The sequence below is a fragment of the Trichoderma asperellum genome, chromosome 6 (assembly GCF_020647865.1).
Source record: "Trichoderma asperellum chromosome 6, complete sequence".
Taxonomy (NCBI): domain Eukaryota; kingdom Fungi; phylum Ascomycota; class Sordariomycetes; order Hypocreales; family Hypocreaceae; genus Trichoderma; species Trichoderma asperellum.
This window is the reverse complement of record NC_089420.1, coordinates 793,199-810,394: the sequence shown is the minus strand read 5'-3', so window position 1 is coordinate 810,394 and position 17,196 is coordinate 793,199. Positions and strand designations below refer to the sequence as shown.

At 49.9% G+C, this 17,196-nt stretch overlaps 6 protein-coding genes across 7 annotated transcripts; 1 reads left to right on the top strand and 5 right to left on the bottom strand.

Moving 5' to 3' along the window:
• The first annotated feature begins 592 nt into the window (after window positions 1-592).
• Window positions 593-1,572, top strand: TrAFT101_009726 (uncharacterized protein). The gene is made up of 2 exons (XM_066128745.1): window positions 593-987; window positions 1,088-1,572. The coding sequence occupies exons 1-2, from the start codon at window positions 982-984 to the stop codon at window positions 1,304-1,306; spliced, it is 225 nt and encodes a 74-aa protein (XP_065984866.1). The 5' UTR covers window positions 593-981; the 3' UTR covers window positions 1,307-1,572.
• On the bottom strand, window positions 1,520-2,485 carry TrAFT101_009725 (uncharacterized protein; the record flags this gene model as incomplete). Its single annotated transcript, XM_066128744.1, has 2 exons — window positions 1,520-2,003; window positions 2,079-2,485. The coding sequence occupies 2 exons, from the start codon at window positions 2,483-2,485 to the stop codon at window positions 1,739-1,741; spliced, it is 672 nt and encodes a 223-aa protein (XP_065984865.1). The 3' UTR covers window positions 1,520-1,738.
• Window positions 2,486-2,693: 208 nt separating this feature from the next.
• Window positions 2,694-3,432, bottom strand: TrAFT101_009724 (uncharacterized protein; the record flags this gene model as incomplete). Its single annotated transcript, XM_066128743.1, has 3 exons — window positions 2,694-2,933; window positions 3,002-3,256; window positions 3,316-3,432. The coding sequence occupies 3 exons, from the start codon at window positions 3,430-3,432 to the stop codon at window positions 2,694-2,696; spliced, it is 612 nt and encodes a 203-aa protein (XP_065984864.1).
• A 549-nt stretch (window positions 3,433-3,981) lies between these two features.
• TrAFT101_009723 (uncharacterized protein) lies at window positions 3,982-6,612 on the bottom strand (the record flags this gene model as incomplete). The annotated part of the gene is made up of 1 exon (XM_024900089.2): window positions 3,982-6,612. The coding sequence occupies one exon, from the start codon at window positions 6,610-6,612 to the stop codon at window positions 3,982-3,984; it is 2,631 nt and encodes an 876-aa protein (XP_024761347.2).
• A 1,465-nt stretch (window positions 6,613-8,077) lies between these two features.
• TrAFT101_009722 (uncharacterized protein) lies at window positions 8,078-12,051 on the bottom strand. Its single transcript, XM_024903865.2, has 6 exons — window positions 11,163-12,051; window positions 10,847-11,078; window positions 10,641-10,773; window positions 10,502-10,551; window positions 9,943-10,444; window positions 8,078-9,863 (listed from the first exon to the last, which is right to left on the bottom strand). The coding sequence occupies exons 1-6, from the start codon at window positions 11,347-11,349 to the stop codon at window positions 8,751-8,753; spliced, it is 2,217 nt and encodes a 738-aa protein (XP_024761348.1). The 5' UTR covers window positions 11,350-12,051; the 3' UTR covers window positions 8,078-8,750.
• Window positions 12,052-14,712: 2,661 nt separating this feature from the next.
• Window positions 14,713-16,960, bottom strand: TrAFT101_009721 (uncharacterized protein). Of its 2 annotated transcripts, none has more exons than XM_024908083.2 (3): window positions 16,660-16,960; window positions 16,087-16,477; window positions 14,713-16,022 (listed from the first exon to the last, which is right to left on the bottom strand). In XM_024908083.2, the coding sequence occupies exons 1-3, from the start codon at window positions 16,703-16,705 to the stop codon at window positions 14,978-14,980; spliced, it is 1,482 nt and encodes a 493-aa protein (XP_024761350.1). In that variant the 5' UTR covers window positions 16,706-16,960; the 3' UTR covers window positions 14,713-14,977. The 2 variants fall into 2 exon arrangements, with proteins under 2 accessions (XP_024761350.1, XP_065984863.1); XM_066128742.1 differs by having other exon boundaries at window positions 14,766-16,022; window positions 16,087-16,473.
• Between the last annotated feature and the right edge of the window lie 236 nt (window positions 16,961-17,196).

Below are 17,196 nucleotides of genomic sequence, written 5' to 3'. Positions count from 1 at the left end.
TGTTACATGATAAAATTTTGCTTCGTTTACAGATCGATCGGTGATGGCGGTGTTGATATAATTAAAACATCGCCACTGCCCACTTACATCCAGCTCCTCGTGCCACCATCAAATCAAACGGGCACAAACCAATGAAAAGCACCCCAGTTGCAAGACACCTTCTCTCGCCCAAAACACCAAAAAGACATCACGCCCTAGACCTGAAAAGCAACGAAAAGAGGCGCTGCCAAATACAGCTTAGCCAAAGCACCTTTTTTCTTCTCCCTCCCTTGCGTCTGATCCTTACTACTACTAGCAGCAGCACCAGCACCAGCAGTCATTTTTTTTTCCTGTTGACTCTCCCTTTGTAAAACCAAACCAGCTCCAGGAATGGAAAAGACGAGCTAACAATGAGAGTCCAGATCCTGCTAGCTGGATTTGCGTGTCCCATGCCATGTAGCACTGCGCTGGTAAAATTGGTGGAAAGGAGAGTGGCCGGGGGAGGTGCTTCTGGTGGCGCTGTGAGACATTCCGCGGCCTCTCTCACCTTGATGGGAAATGCTGCCTAGCAAGTTAGTAGAGTGTATTTGCTACAGTACCTTTGAGCACCCATTCTTTTGCCTAAAACCCTACCGAGTAAGGTACATGTAGTCGAGATGAAAATGCCACAGCGCAATGAGGGTACTTAAAGGGGTTCAGCTGCCCCAGCCTCTCTCCTCTCTCTCTGTCGATCCAATCGCTTTTTACGCTGTGTTTTTATTTTATTTTATTTTTTAAGAAGAGAAGTCGGAAGAAAGGAAACGCATGATACAAGACCCCTCCCCCCCCCATCTTGTTGTTGCTTTTCTCTCCTTTTTTTTTCGGCGTCTGAGCTTTTTTGGACACGACGTCTTGTTGTCGATCCTGACACCATAATACATAATAAAGACGCCGTATTACACGAAACATACACACACACACACTACTCAAAAGCACGTCCCCCGCATCGCAAACTCCCCAACCATGAAGGTAAGAAAAAAAAAAAAAGAAGAAATAATAGCCATATCCACTATATATATTCAATACATTAAGGAAAACAATTAACTAAAAGGAAAAAAAAAAAAAGAAGACCCAGATCTCGTCTCTCCTCATGCTGCTGCTCCCCGCCCTCGCCCTGGCCCTTCCAACACAGCAGCCACAACAAGCCCACAGCAGCGACCTGCATCGCAGATTCACATGCCCTGCCAACGTGCAGGACTTTTGCTCCGCTTCCAACATTCACTCGAGTTGTGAGAATGGCAGGTTTACGTCGGGGGCGATGGATACGTGCGGAGAATGCCATTGTTGATTGAGAGGAGGAGAAGGAGAGAGGAGGAGAAGGAGGAGAGAGCTTGAAAGAATGGAAGAAGGAAAGATTGAGTGGAAAAGAGAGCGAGAACGTACGGCAGTGGTGACGATGGTAATACGGGCGAGTTTGTTTGGTTGATGTATGGCATACGGGAGTTTTTAATTAATTACTGCGCGTTGATTCTTATTCGACATTATCAAGAGTGGAAATTATTGTTTGCTATTCTTTAGTTCAGTTAATGCAAAAGCAAAAATTGGGCGTCAGGCCTATCGAATCTATCTAAATCCATCAAAAACACCATACAAATCCGTAGTCTGGTTCAAGTATCGCAAAACTAATCCTTTGGTTTGTTTACTAGAAACTCAACGGCACTCTGACCCCATTAGCTCCTGAGTATCTGGAGCACTCGTCTCAGAGCCTCAATCTCCCTGGTCAATGCCTCTCTCTCTTCTCCTTCACTGCCTGATCCTCTGCAGCAATCGAATTCAGCTGATCCGCCGACATATGAAGAAGAACCCTGTCCGTCTCTGGCTCGGGGCACCGGTAGGGACCCGACACGATCCCGCGCAAGTCTCCCTCGTGGAGTTTCGGAATTTCAAAATGAACTTCATCATCGTATAACGAGGATCGGTCAACTTCATCGCCCTTGGCCGATATGGAGCTATCAGTACCGCTGTCGTTGTCGCTGTCGTTGTCGCTGTCGTTGTCGTTATCGCTGCAGACAACGCTACGGCTTGCCTTTTTTTTTTTTTATTTATTACCTCGGTAGAACTCTCTGGCATGGCCCTTCTGATACATGACATGGGCAAATGCTTCGTTGATGCTTCGAATTCGTGTAATGAGTCTCATCTCAGCATCTTCAAAAATACTATGGCGCCTATAGTACGCATCTAATCCATAGTGTGTAATTCTCATGAATTCCGAGGCAATCTTGCCAACATATGCCCGCTGCTGGTCAGTGGTGCTTCGAGACTCGCCCAGGTCCTTAAGAAGCTCCTCACGCTTCTTGAGACTTGACCTGATCTCATCCTTCACCAATAGGAATTCTGCGCGAGTGTGATTCATCAACAGCTGTTCGAGACGAATGCGGAGAGCCGGTATGACTAGCCTGTTCGTAGGCAGAGTATTCCACGGTGCTTCCCCAAATAGAGCCTGCTCTTGGCTTTGGCGTTTATTCATAGTACCAGACTTGTCATCAGCACCAGGACTTTTGACAACGCAGTAGCCCAAATGCAAATCTCCTCTTTTGTCCTTTACGTGATCACAAACAACGGCTTTTGTGGCATTCTCGATGGCAAGATCGGGCTTGGTCAGCACTCCTAAGATTCGCTCTCCGTTGGAATCAACCTCAGCAGCAAGCCGAAGGATATTTTGGTTGGCAACATCGCTATTGCAAGGGACAACGGTGAGAATGATGGTTCTTGTCTGTTGAATGTATCGCTTCACCATGTACTTCACCAGGTCGATATCGGACTGGAGTCACTGTCTCGAACATGCCGGGAACGTCGATGACAGTAAGGTGGGCAGCATTGGGATGGTTGATTTCAACCTTGAGGATGTCGAGGCTAAATGCACTGCCTCTGTTGCCATCTTCGCCTGAAATTTTGATGTCCATGGCTATGGCAGCCTAGAAGATGTAGGTTAGTCATGCCAAAACGTTATGATGATGGAAACTCTGGCACCAAGGCTACTTACGTCCTCGAAAATTTTGAGGAAGTCGTCTGAAGTGATCTTATCCGTCGATCGGCGGAATTCTCTGACGAGCTTCTCTCGCTCAGGAGACGGATTGTGCGGGATAATAGATACCACGACACTCTCAGCAGGCTCCCGTCGGCAAACAATCTCGGTGGCATGCCGAGTACATGGAGTGGCTGAACGAGGGAACTGGAATCCTGTCAAAGACTCAAGAACGCTGGATTTGCCTGCACCATGGTCTCCAACCACGACAATCTGTAGAAAAGTCAGCCAATGTTCAGCTTCATGAGGAGCACGATCTCTTGATATATTACCTGAGGCAGAGGCACGAGATGGGATATACCCAATTCGCGAAGCTTGTCCACCTTGTCCAAAAGAACTCGGGATCCAAGCCCCTGACTCGTCTTGCCTTCATCAGAAGAGGAGTTCATCTTCAAGGCGATCTTTATTAGAAACGCAGAACAAGTGCTTCACCTGCTCAAACCTTGAACGTTGTAATCAAAGAGATAGAATAGCAAAAAGACTTGACTGTGATATTGAAAGAGAGAGAATAGAAAACAAGATCGGTAGGGAAGAGGCAGTAAATCTATCTCAAAAGGGAACTGGGCTGAGTGCCTTGCATTCACTGGAAGCTGTTTAACGCCTCTGCTGGTAACCCCATAGAATCCCGCAATTCAGCGGACAACAAGTGCATTCACCGAACAATTTTCGCCATAGTATCAGGAGAGATGCCCCCTGCTAACTGGCAGACTAAATGATAGGCCTCTTACAAAAAACATCCCGTGGGCGTCTATAAAGAGACATAAAGGCTTAGACTTATATGCAAGACTCTTGAAACACCGGATGCCACTTCAATTGCCCTTCTGAAGCCCCCAATTCTTGAGCACTTGAATTTTCTCATGCATAAGTTGTCTTACAGCCCTACGTGCAGGCTTTCGCTTCGATTCGTCATCTCGACCCGGCATCTGCTCATTGTCCTGCTACTGTTGAATTGCCTGTCTGGAATCTTTGTTTCGAATTTCTTCCTCACACGCTGCAAGATCCTTCATAGTCTGAATCGTATCAGCATGCTCATCCCCACTCACTTCCCGATGAATCTGCAACAATTCAATCAATATCTTCTTCGCTTCGTCCGGATCTGTATGCCGCCAACACTGCGCAAGCCTTGCCATGGCCAGCAATGTGTTTGGATGTTTATCTCCTAATCGCTCCCTCAGCAGATCCAGCCTCAACAGTGTCATCATGAACGTCAATTTCGCCTCGTTATTTCGGCCGCTGTTATAGAGTAATCTGCCGTAGTTTAATCGGCTTTCGACTGTGTCGGGATGTTTCTCGCCGAGCATTTCTACATGGAGGATTCGCGCCTCTTCTAGGACGCCTTGAGCATCGAGCCATCTTCCCTGACTTATATAGACTGCCCCTAGGCTGGTCATGGTCAAAATTGTGTCGGGGTGATTCGTCCCAAGAATCTCTTGCCTGAGTTTTAAAGTTTGCTCTTTCAGCTTCTCAGCCTCGGCAAGTCGACGTTGAAAATGGTAGGTTATTGAGAGGGACCCCATGGTCCTGATTGTATCGGGGTGCTTCTCCCCGAGAATTTTTAACTGGAGCGTCAATGCCTGCTCTTTCAGCCGCTCAGAGTCATCGTGTCGGCCTTGCTTATCGTACGTTTCTGCGAGGCTACCCATCGCCAAAGCCATCTCCGGGTGTTCCTCGTCGAAAACTTCTTGCATAAGTCTCAACGCTTGTTCTTTGAACTTCTCAGCCTCAGTATATCGACCTTGGGCATGGTAAGATTTTGCGAGGCTCATCATAGTCCTAATTGTATTTGGATGCTTTTCTCCAAAAATTTCCAGTTGGTGTTTCAACACCTGGTCTTCTAGCTTTTCCGACTTGGTGTATCGGCCGCTATTGTAGTAGGTCATCGCGAGGTTCCTCATAGACCGAATTGTAATCGGATGCCTCTCTCCATAGATCTTTAAACGTTGACTCAATACCTTCTCCATCAACGTTTCAGAGTCACCGTACCGACCTTGATTATTATAGGTTGCTGCAAGAAGATGCATAGTCTTCACTGTATCTGGGTGCTTGTCTCCAAGGTCTCTCAATTGAAGGCTCAATACTTGCTTATTCAATTCCTCAGATTCGACATAACGGCCCTGGAAAATATATATTTCTGCGAGATCAGCCATGGTACTGAATGTGTGTGGATGGCTCCCTAGCACTGCCTGGTAAAGGGCCAGCGCTTGCTTTGCTAGCTTCTCAGAGTCGTCATACCGACCTTGATCACTGAGTAAAATTGCAAGTTGTGAAATGCTTCTGATTGTAGCTGGATGCTTTTCCCCAAATATCTCTCGGCGCACATCTAGCGTTTGCTTTATCAACATCTCGGCCTCTTTGCATCGACCTTGATTATAGTATAATATTGCGAGATTTTCCTTCATGTTGACTGTTTGTGGGTGATCATCTCCGATCACCTCCCGTTGGAGGCTCAACACCTGCTCCGTCAACCTCTCGGCTTCGTCATAACGGGCCTGAAATTGATGTATTATTGCGAGGTATGCCATGCTAGTGATCATTTTTGGATGTTTATCACAGAGACTTCCGCTCTGCCGGCGAAGCTCTAGCACCTGTTCTGCCAACTTCTCAGCTTCGCTGTACCGGCCCAGCCATATAAGCGTCACCACAAGAATTGCCATGCCTTCGATGGTATCTAGATGTTTCTCGCCGAGCGCCTTTGTTCTCAAGTTTATAACCTTTCTGTTTACCGGCTCTCTTTCTCTCCACCTCCCATAAGCATACATACAAGCCGATACTCTGCAGAGTAATGCCGACGCTTCAACTTCTTTCCCGTTCACTTCTGCCCACTCGCCCACCTGGATAGCGTGTGGTATGTAACAATACCCTGGCAACGGAACGTTTTCGAAAACATCATTTACTATCTTCAGAGCTATGGCTGAGAAGTATGCCTCTGTATTCTGTGGACTGTCAGTCAAAGCCGTAGATTCGCCCAAGGGTGACTTTTCTGGCTGCTGGACCCTTAGTCCATATCGTATGGCCTCTTGGACAAGCTTATGCATCTCATAGCTCCGCTGGCCTTCTTCCACTCGGCGCGTATGGAGAAAAGAGAACTCGACTAGTCTTGTGACAGCTTGTAACACTTCTAGATCTGTATTTTGCCTATAAGCATTCTCATCCTCTTGACTGCTAGCGCTACCTTGGCCTGCCGCTTGCATTAGCTGATGTGGTATGTCTTGGTTGTCTAGATATGCAATAACGTGAAGAATTCGATACGACAGCTTGCTCTCCTCTTGAATGCGCTCAATCGAAATTTTCCACGTCTCAAGAACACTATTTGACACTTCCGGCCGTCGATGCCGGTCAGAGTCGTTAATCTTGAGCAGATCCCATCGACTCGTGCCTTGCAGAAGGAGGTTCAAGTATTCCTTAACAGGCGTTCTTGTCCGTCGCATATATACCCCGGCCTGTGAAACTGCCAGTGGAAGTAGTTGCAGTTCTTCCAGGAGGCGATCTATTTCGGCATCTTCCATGCCTGACTTCATGTTGTCACTCATGGACATCTCAAGAAGGGATATTGCCTCATCTTTCGTCATGGAGGGAACCTCGATGCCTCGGCTGGGCCCGACAAGAGTGCCCGTAATACGCCCGTCACGGCTCGTCCACAGTATCGTTCCTTGCAAACCTCCCGGGATGAACTTTGCCAGGCTCCCCCCTTTGCGTCCCACGCCAAAGAGTCCAAGATCATCAGCATTGTCAAGGATAAGGACCCATCGCGGCTGTGCCTCAATCCCATCTCGCACCGCGGCAAGCAGGTCCGGCCCATCGAGGCTCTCTCCACTGATGCCGAGCTTTTTCCCAATCGCCTTATAGTCGGACGTGAAAGTGGCTTCGCTATCTGCGTGCACCCACAAGACGCAGCACTCATCATCGACACACCGCCGATACGCATAGTCTAGTGCGATCTGCGTTTTTCTATAATTTATTTTTAATCAGCACCTTGTGTGGTCACTTATATGCCGGAGACGCAATTCTAATATCCTACCCTGAGCCTCCCAAGCCCCAAAGTGCCGCGTTATAGAAGCCTGGCGATGGTGGCAGCAACTTGTCCAGTTGATCAACAACCTCTTTGCGGTAGACGAGATCCTCGTTGAGAAGATATGGAATGACGCGAGCGACCTTGGCTGGAGCTGGTGGGAGGGGTAGATGAACATGGAGATTGCCTTAGTTGATAAAGGCATCGGGACCAAATGAATTATGGCCGATTTCGCGCCATTCGCGCTCTGAAGCTGTCATTGCGATTGTGATCCAGGTTGAGGCATTTTTTACGTGGATCCAGCACAGCTGCAAGAGCCAGCAGATCGACCATTTTAGAGTCCAGAAACAGCCTTGCACATAATCCTTGTGGTTGTGACGGGGCCAATGAGAGACGCGATATGGAAGAGCGAAGGAGGGGGCGGTGTTGGGCGCCTAAATAATGTAGGAATTCGAGATTTAGTATCCAGAAGGCAGTAGCAGGAATTAACAAAAGAAAGCTCTAATCTCTGAGAAACATTCTGCATTATTCTTAGATGCCTTATTATAGCAACAGAGACTTTATCTAAATTATGCTAGGAACAATATTTTACTGCCATTGGGTCCATAAGATTCTGTATTCATTCTACATGTACTCTTCTACCCGTATCTATTTACAATTATACACATGTATTCTTAATGTAATGTTCTGCTTTATATATTATAAAATATTTTGTATCAAGATCCTGAGTAGGTTGTAGGAAAATTAATTCGCGGGATAGCTGTGCCCAAGTATAGCAGAGGCGATTATCCAGTCTTTCCAATTATCAGCATGGCATAAGCTACCAAAGACGTGCTACATTTATTCCCAATTACCATGTTAGGAAGATCTAAATTAGAGACAACCTTTAATATATCAAAGCTTGCTAACACAGGTTAACGCCATACCTCTCTTAGTTTGCGAAGATGGTCCATTCAGCCGATATCTACGTTGTCAAATTAAAAACGATAATTGAGGTTCTACTTTTTAAAGTTTCCTTTTTCACCGTTCGTATAACTGTTCCTTGAACCCCGTAATCAGAAGATAAGTATATGATTAATTAATTCCTGATTGGCTGATACATCGCGGCAACCCCAGACACAGAAAAAGCAACCTATATACGAACATACGAAGTACACAAGTAGACAGTATAAACACCCAAAACAAGGTTTGTTTGGTTTGCCTCACACCACTCCATCGCAAGTGGAGCAGCCCAGAGAAAAATTCTATTCGACATGCCAGAAGGAAATAACAGCCCACATAGAGCAAGCCATCTGGTCATGTTCCCACTTCCCGCCGTGGCAAATGACAGGCGGCTTTTGTTTAGCTCCCCATCCTCTCTTGGTGACCCATTACCTAAAAAGTGTAACAAAGAAAGTGGTCGTCAAGTGGTATATCCTATCCAATCAACGACAAACAAGAATACCCCTTTGTTCTGAAAGAAAGAATGAGCAGAAACAACAGAATGTATGAGAAAACAACATAAACCAAATCTCATCAAATCGTACATCCTCATCCCATCCAGAATGTAAATAAAGTAAAAGAAAACGCCCATCGCTTTAGTGTGTATGTACATGTATATATGAATGGTATATGTCCCATGAAAAGAGTCATGTCTCTCACCCTCTCTTCTCTTTCTAATAATGATACAACGATAATGAAAAAAAAAAAAAAGCTCTATCAGTCTTTCAAAAGTGATCCGACATCCTGCAACTGCAATGATGTCGCCATGGGGGGAGGTCCGCCCCTATCTATTCTACCCCATCCGGCTCCCCACGCTGGTAGTTCTTGCTGCATGTAGGGCGCCCGTTGTCGCGACGAGCTCGGTCCTCCGGGTATTAGAAAGCCATCTGTCAGTGTGATTTCATCTGAGCCAGCGTTTTCGTGGAAGCTGCCTGGGTGTTGGCTCAGGGCAATCTCGTCAGTTCTGTCGCTCCGAGCCTGAGATTTTCGGTTTCTTCTTCGCCAGAATCGTGTCCTCTGCCTAGTGCCGTCCTGTTGAGCGAATATCTCTGGAGATTCCATAATGCCAGCCCGAGGAGATCGTCGACCATTTGCAAAGGAGCTGCCATGAGCCCGCGGATAGAAGAATCCGGCAGGCCGCCCGCCAGTGAAGGGATTCCAGGGTCGCAATCGAGGTGAAGTAATATTAATGCTGCCGTTGCATCCGGCATTATAGCTAGTACGCGCTTCGCCCGATAGTTCTTCTAGGGTCAGTCCCTTCGTCTCCGGGACCAACAGCGTGGTTATCGTTCCGAGCAGCATAAAAAGAGCAAAAAGCTGCAAGAGGCGGTTCAAGTGTGGCGAGCACTGGGTGCCTTTGCAGTCGGGAGGAGAGTCTTGGCTCAGTATCGGGATACTGATAACCTGGGCGATGATGGCGCCAATCTTGCCACTGGCGGCAGAGACACCGTGGCCAGTAGATCTGTATCGGGTAGGATAGCATTCACCAGGGATAATAAAGGTGGTTGTGTTGGGGCCGAAGTTGAATAGAAACTGGGCAATGATGTAGAGGGCAAGCATTGCTCCTTCGGTTAAGCTGTGGAAGGCAAAGCCAAGAATACAAAAGATGACGGTGAGGAGAAGAAAGCCAGCAAACTGAAGGGGCTTCCGGCCGACGCTATCGATTGTGAAAACTGCGGCCCAGTAGCCAGGGATCGACCCGGCACAGGCGAGTATAATCATGCCGACGGCTTGGTTGTACAATCTATGGTACAATGTGCTTCCATTAGCATATCCAATGGCGCTAAGAACCATAGATTGGTTTAAGCCTAGGCCATAATATGCAAGATCCTATTGTTAAGGGTCAGCAAAAATAGACAACAAAAAGGGGGAGGCCAAGGCGGCGATATGCATATATCTGAAGACGCACCAGAAAGAACCATGACGAGGTTGTACCAATGAGCACTTTCAAGTTCTTGAGATTGCTGAAGTAGCTCGCGATATCAGGCCACGAGGCTGGGGGCACATCGAGTGGCGACTGCTCGGTAACAGTTGCCGTACGGGTTCGCTTCATGGACATGGAGCCTTGGTCGCTCCTTCGCCTGCTCGACACGTATGCGCGGATGTCGGCATCGGCCTTTTCCACGTCGTTCTGTATATCGAACGTGTAGCGAGGTGTCTCAGGGATGGTGATACGATAGTACAGGGCCAGGCATGCAGGGATGGCACCAACGCCAACAATGATTCGCCACGATCGATCAGCGGCCTCCCTGCACGCCAGATCGCAGGCGCCTTCTGCAGAGATGTCCACATACGACTTCTTGAACGCCACGGTAGTGATAAGCGCAACGATTGCGGCTAAAAGCTGACCCAGGCCTTGCATAGAGAAAACGGCAGCCATCATGGCCCCACGCCAGCGTGTCGGCGCAAACCTAGACGCGAGTTAGTGATTATGCCGGCAGATGCAAAACGTCGGATAATGCCCGTACTCTGAAGTGATGACGCTGGAAAGTGGATAATCGCCACCAATACCGACTCCCTGGAGCCGCGTTAGTCGTTGTCATCCCGCAAAAGAATGGGGTAGAACGAGAGGCAGAAGGGCAGAGAGAAGGGGTTTCGCTTCCATACCATCATGACGCGCCAGAATATCAATAAGCCGGCGGCACTAATCGTGGGGCTCGGAGACGCAAGCGCGCAACCAAATGTACCAATGGTGATGATGATGAGCTCGATGCCGTACATACGACGCCGGCCAAATGCACTAAGCCGCAAATTACTGTCAGCACCGGCCGCTCTTCCAAGCCTAATGGAAGCGATTTTGAGTTGCTACTTACTCGGCGAGCCAGCCAAAGATGATCATCCCCAACACAATGCCTCCGCTGGTGGATGCCTTGAGGGCCTGGTTGATAGGGTCGGGGAGGATGCCGCCATTGCCTCCATAGCCGTTGACAGAGGTGTCGCCGCTGTAAAAGACTAATCCGAGAAGGCTGACGATGAGGTTGATGGCAAAGATGTCGTAGGAATCGATAAAAAACCCAGCTCCAGCTACCAGCACGGCTCGTACATCTAGATATCCATAGTTAGACAAACCTGAGTCTGCAAACTCCATCAACTACCCAACCTGGGGTTTGTAGGAAGACTGAAACATACGGTAAAACCCAAAAGGGACCTTGTCAATCTCGGACAAGGCCAGTCGTCTGCGTAGGTTGGAGTCGGTAATATGCGAATAGTCGTTGTAAAAGTTGTGAAAAGCATTGTTGCCGCCGTATGTGTGGTCGCGGCCACGCATTGATGCTGCCGGCGGCGGCAGCATCTCGCCATCGACAAAGGTCGCCATCGTAGGTGACGATTAAAAGGCAGATGTTGATACGGTTGAGCTTGATGTCAAGGACGAGCCCTGTTTGTCGCTACCGGGAATACATGGGTGACTGGTGCCGAGTTAAGGAAGAGAAAGGTTGGCGAGGACAGCTCCACGAGCGAAACAGCGAAACAGCAAAAACAACGGCGTCGGTTTCAGTTTCAGTAATTTCGATGTTGTTGGTGGCCTCTCGTTGTCGTGTATGGCTGAAGGCGAGCAACAGCTTGATGTAATTTGCGATCCGCCGCTCAGTGGAATATGGCAAATGGGAGCAGAGCGAGAAGGATCTTGGTAGGTAGTATCGTGGCTACGGCGATGTTCAAGGCTGTACGACCTGCGCTGTGACGGGACAGCTTGGCATGAGGCTGAGAGGATTGACAAGCTTCGTAGGCTGCTCGATGAGGGCGATGTCGTGTACAAATATGATATGGCACGGATTTTTTGCGCTGTGCTGCAGGATGTCAAGGTGAAAGGAAAGCAGGTGCTAGTAAATCCAACCAGGGCGCTAGTCACCGAAATAAGAACCGCCTAGCCAGCAGACGGAGGCGCGGGATGAAGATTCGGGAGGGTGAGACGAGGCAAAACGCAAGTCGAAAAGAGGGACGGCCTGGTCTTTTGTTGTGAATGGATGGATGGATGGAGACCTTCGTACATGCGGCCGAGTGGATGGATGGAGCCGCCACGAACCGCCACCAGCCCCAGGCGAAGCTTTATGCTGCTGCCAAGGTTCGACAGCTGAGAGTTTTTCTTCTTTTTTCCTTCGCCTCGTACGAAGACGTGCAGGGGGGACAACGGCGTTACGTACGAGCAAAGGCAGGGAGAGCTCGTGTGAGGAAATCGAGTCTGTCCTGGATCCGAAGTCAGCCAAGCCAGACCAAGTGCCAGCACAAAGCACACCGACCCAGCAATACTCACTGTGCCGTACCAGCAACCCCCTCTTTTGCAAAGCAATCGCCCATCAGTCATTCCTTAGCAGCCTGCTTCCGCACCAACCCCCGGCTACTGGCCCCGATAGTGCTCGAAACACACAATGGCTGGCGATGCTTCTATGGCGCCAAGGGCTGTGGATCGGCCGGGACTACTGCACGTGCTGGCTTCGCGCCCAGCCAATGCCCGCGCGCAACGACTTTTTGCCGAACCATGGCTGCTAAAGGGCGCTCGAGCCAGCTGCCCTACGCCGCCTAGCGCAACGCCCTTGTGGATTCTGCAGCGGCGCCGAGTCAGTGCCCTGGAGGCTGCCCATCGTTCTGAAGCCTTTCCAGAACGCTCGTGCCTGAGAGCCGATTGAGCAGCGACTCCGAGACCCCGACGAGGAGGAGCGGGTCGCTGACAAGCACTAGTCGATGGGATTGGATAGCTGTCGGTGCCTTACAATGGATCTTTTCTAGTGCTTTGATTGACGCTTGCTGCACGGTATTAAGTTCTGCAGCACACCCACGCGCGGTAGACAGACTGCTGAAGGAGGCGTGGCAAGCCCAGTTTTTTTTTCTTCCTTGGCTTTTTTCCTGTTTCTGTTATCTCTTCTTTTTTATGCCTCTCTTCGCGCTCTATCCCCGTTGCATCACCGGGGAGCCTCGGTGCTGCGAACACGCCACCATTGACTCGCGCACGCCTGGGGAGCGCAGGCAACACAGTGCTGTCGGTGGAGTGGCAACTTGCGATATTAATGCTTGGAGTTGTATTCGCTGCTCGTACGAGCAACATTACTCAATCTCAATAGCGAAATGGATAGTACTATTCCCATCCCCATCCCCATCACCCATACTGTACACCGCCAGAAGCCTCGTCACCAATTCAATCGCAAGCATTTGGAATACTGTATCGTGCTATCGCTACCCCGTACTCCACTGGCATTGTTAGGCACTTGTTCCGAACCTTTGTACTGTGATGTACCGGCGACTGCCGCAGCGACTCCCTGTGTCTGTTGAGCATCTTGCAGTACCTCGCAGTACCACGCCCAATAACCAACGATTCATTTGCCCTCAAGCCTACAGTAGCATCAAGCAGTAACATTCATGGTGTTGACTGCCACTACGTCTAACTGGGCTAATGCGGAATACTGCCTGATGGGTTCATGCATCTCTCTTACTCTATTATTACTCTACATCCGACGCCTGGCTCTGCAAGGATGGTCCCCCCCCTGCTAGCCACGCCCTACGCCCGCTGTAGGCCTGTGGAACTCGCCCAGCAGCCGGTGCTCATCCAGCTCTTCATCTTCGCCCAGGACAAGACGGGAGAACGTCAGTTCGCTCGCTAATAAATCGCACGTTGCACCCCACGCGGGAGCAGACTGTGACGGCCATCAGCAGCTTCGCTCGCCGGCCCCCCCTCCTCGAAGCGAGAGGCTGCGTGGGGTGGTGAATCGCGATTCGAGCTACCAAAGCCAGATTGCCGTCTGTACGGCCATGGTAATCGTCCTGCCTCCGCCGTGCAAGCACTGCATTCGGAGCTGCATTCTGATCTGGGGTTCCGGCCGGTCTCGTCGTGGGCTGCATGGCCCGTCAGCACCTTGATAGAGCATCGGAAACCTGCATTGCACCAGGGGGCTCCCAGTCCCAGATCTTTTCCCAGCTGTCCGGCCTTTCGGCGCCAGCCCTGGCCGCCTGCGGTGGAATCTGCTCGCTGACCTGACATGGCCCCTCGTCCATAATTTCTCAGGTGCCCGCAAGAGCAGAAAAAGAGTAGGCAGTTGCGAGCTTTGACAGCTTCATAAGCCTACTTAGCGTACAGCATAAGCTGCGCTGGAGGAGAGGAGGAAAACGGCAAAACGGCTTGCATCATCACCGACGACGCTGATTGGCAGAGCAAGCCGGCTTAGCAGATCGTTCTAGACTGCTGCGAACGGCTCTCGCTCGCTCCAAAAGCCAGGCGCCGCAAGTCGTACCAAACGGACCTCCTTTGTTTGACCTTTTTACGCCTGCATAACATTGCGCTCCTAATCATCTCCTCGTACGGATATCGCTGTTTGTATTATGTGATATTTCGTGATCAAACTTGTACATCTGATACAAGCGCGACCCGTAGCAGCTGTGTTATCGTCGGATGAAGGGGAATGAATACCTACGTCGGTAGCATAGCAGGATCCAGATCCTAGCCCCTGTGCCACGATTATCACTGCAGGATGCCACCGAGTACACGCTGTGAGGTCCTGATTCGTATTGCTCTTTCGGAGCTTAGCCGTCTAAGCGGTAACTCAGCACTACTAGAGTAGTATCCGCACGAATACTCCGTACCAGTTTTACCTACTACTAGGTACTACTACTACTTGCACAGTGTAGCTTAACAAGTAGTCGATAGTATTCAATAGCTCAACTCTGCTCCCTTGCTTGTTTGAGAATCCTGCCAACACTCTGAAATTCGACAGCCAATGGATAGCCAAAGATTTCCACATGCGGCCAAGTTATATGCAGGTTGTGGCTCTCTGTCTGAACAAATATTGAATACCATTTCTAACCAAAGACTTTTGCGTCCATCCCCTCGTGTGAGCCAACATCTATCTATAATATTACTGTGTACATAGCACGGGACGGAGTGAAGAAGTAGAATACACCCAGTGCTATAGATTAATCCAAGGTAGTTCCCTATGCACACTGCCTGCCGTCCGGGGCTACCACGCAGTAATGTCATCCACTTCAGCTTCACCGAATGTGCTCGACTTCATCAGCTGCCCCACGCCAACTTCCTCCTGGGCGCCACCCTCGACCAACATGATATCGGGTAGAATCTCTTTCAAGAAGCCCAGCACGTAGCGGTTGACCTGCTCAAACTGCAGGAGGAAGGCGTCGTGTCCCTCAGGGCTATCGATCCGCTCCAGTCGCGCATTTTTGACGTACTGAGCAATCTCCTCCTGTTCGGCAAAAGTGAATAGCCCGTCGCTTTCAATGCCAAGTACGAGCAGGGGCTGTTCAATTAGTGCAAGAGCCTCAGCGATCGACGATGCGCGGTCCCTAGAGACATCATGAGTATCCAGTTTTCGAGTCATAGCGATGTAGCAGTTGCTGTCAAAGCGCTTGACGAATTTCTTTCCCTGGTAGCGCAGATAGGATTGTGCGGAAAAGTATGTCGATGTAGGCAGCTTGTCACCTCCAGTCAGGCTTTCTCCTTGGTCGCGGTCATTCCCCGGGCCATGGAACTGCGGGTCAGCGTTTTCTGCCGATCGTGATCCCGGACTGCTGGCTCCAGAGCCAGCCTGGCTATTTTTGCGCGAGGTTGACGCCCGCTTCACATTGTGGCCATCATTGTGGATGTGAAAGTGCGCTTCCGACGGCGTGCTGGGACTGGGCCGCTCTCGGATTGACTGAATCTTGGAAGGGTCGGGAATGTTCCGGCCAAACCGTGACTCGAACGAGTTGCGGCTACGGTAAGTGAGCAGCGCAGACATGCGAGCCGCACCGAGCCCAGTCACAGGCGGATCATCAAAAGGATAGTATCCATCGTCGTACTTTGGGTCGGCATAGATGCTCTGGCGTTGAGCTTCGCCCCAGCTGATGCCCCATGCGCTATGCCGGCTGGACGTGGCAATCGGCACCACACAGCGAACATAGTCCTTGCCAAAGTACGCCCACTCCAGAACAAACATGCCACCGAGAGAGCCACCGATTACGGCAGCCACTTGCTTCACCCCCAAATCATCCAAGATAAGTTTGTGTAGACTGGTTGGCCTTTGTTAGTCTGTCTTCAGTGCCAGTGGGAGGGAACCATAAAGGGGCGTCTTACTTCACGTCATCTCGGATAGTTGTGAGAGGAAACTCGGGTCCATAATAACCATTTTTGGCATCGCCATCCTTGGCCGTCACCGGGCTTGCTGTGCCGTACGGGCTGCCTAGGCTGTTCATGCATACGATGAAGAATCTTGATGTATCGAAAGCCCTACCCGGACCACCAAGCAGAGGACCCCACCAGTCGCTCACATCAGCGCTGCCGGTCAGGGCATGGCATATCACCATGGCGTTGTCACCAGAGGGCGACAGCTTGCCGCGGGTGGTATAGGCCACAGGAACATTATATAGCGTGACGCCAGACTCGAGAGTGAATTCCGGCACAATGGCTATTTGCTGGTCGGGGATGAGAGCCGAAAAGGGGTTCTCAGGTTGCGACTGGGTTCTTTCTTGCAGGTATTCAGCCACTATTCTTCTCACAATCTCACGTATATGGACATATCAAGCAGTCTGCTGCGGCCCCCGGCCCATTGAGCCACTTGGCTGACGCTCACACAGGGTGAAGACGTAAAAAAGAGTGGCAATTGGGATGTAATTTTGAGCAAATAGGAGAAAAGTGTATTGTACTGACCGTATTTCATATTGGTATCACCATTGATACCGTTTTTCTCACTCATCTTGCCGCCTGCAAGTAGCAACGAATGACTCGACCTCCGAGAACGGAGAAGAGACTAACTAGCACTATGAGACAATCGGGACTCAGCACCAACTCAAAGCCCAATATGCTGAAGAACAACTGAGCTGCGTGTAAAACGCCGTGTAGAGTAAGTGAAGGGTAAAAAAAAAATTATTGAAATGAATGAAAATATATAAGTTTTGTGTCAAGTGTATTTGTGGAGGTTGAGAAATTCAGATGCTAGCATGCATGGCGCAATTCCAGACATGACCTTCTTGGCCGGGGTAAGCCACATTGGGGCGAATCGAATTTCCCTTTTGGCTTAGTAAGTACGTAAGCAATCATGATAATGACTTGCCACGTGACGCCGTTCAGCGCGACGTTGCCAAAATGCAGCAGGTACTCGTGCTTTGTACCTACGCTGGTGTCTTTTGGGCGCAAGGCTGCGCATGGTCCGTGCACGGCCGCTTGGAGCGCAGCTTCACGACTTCA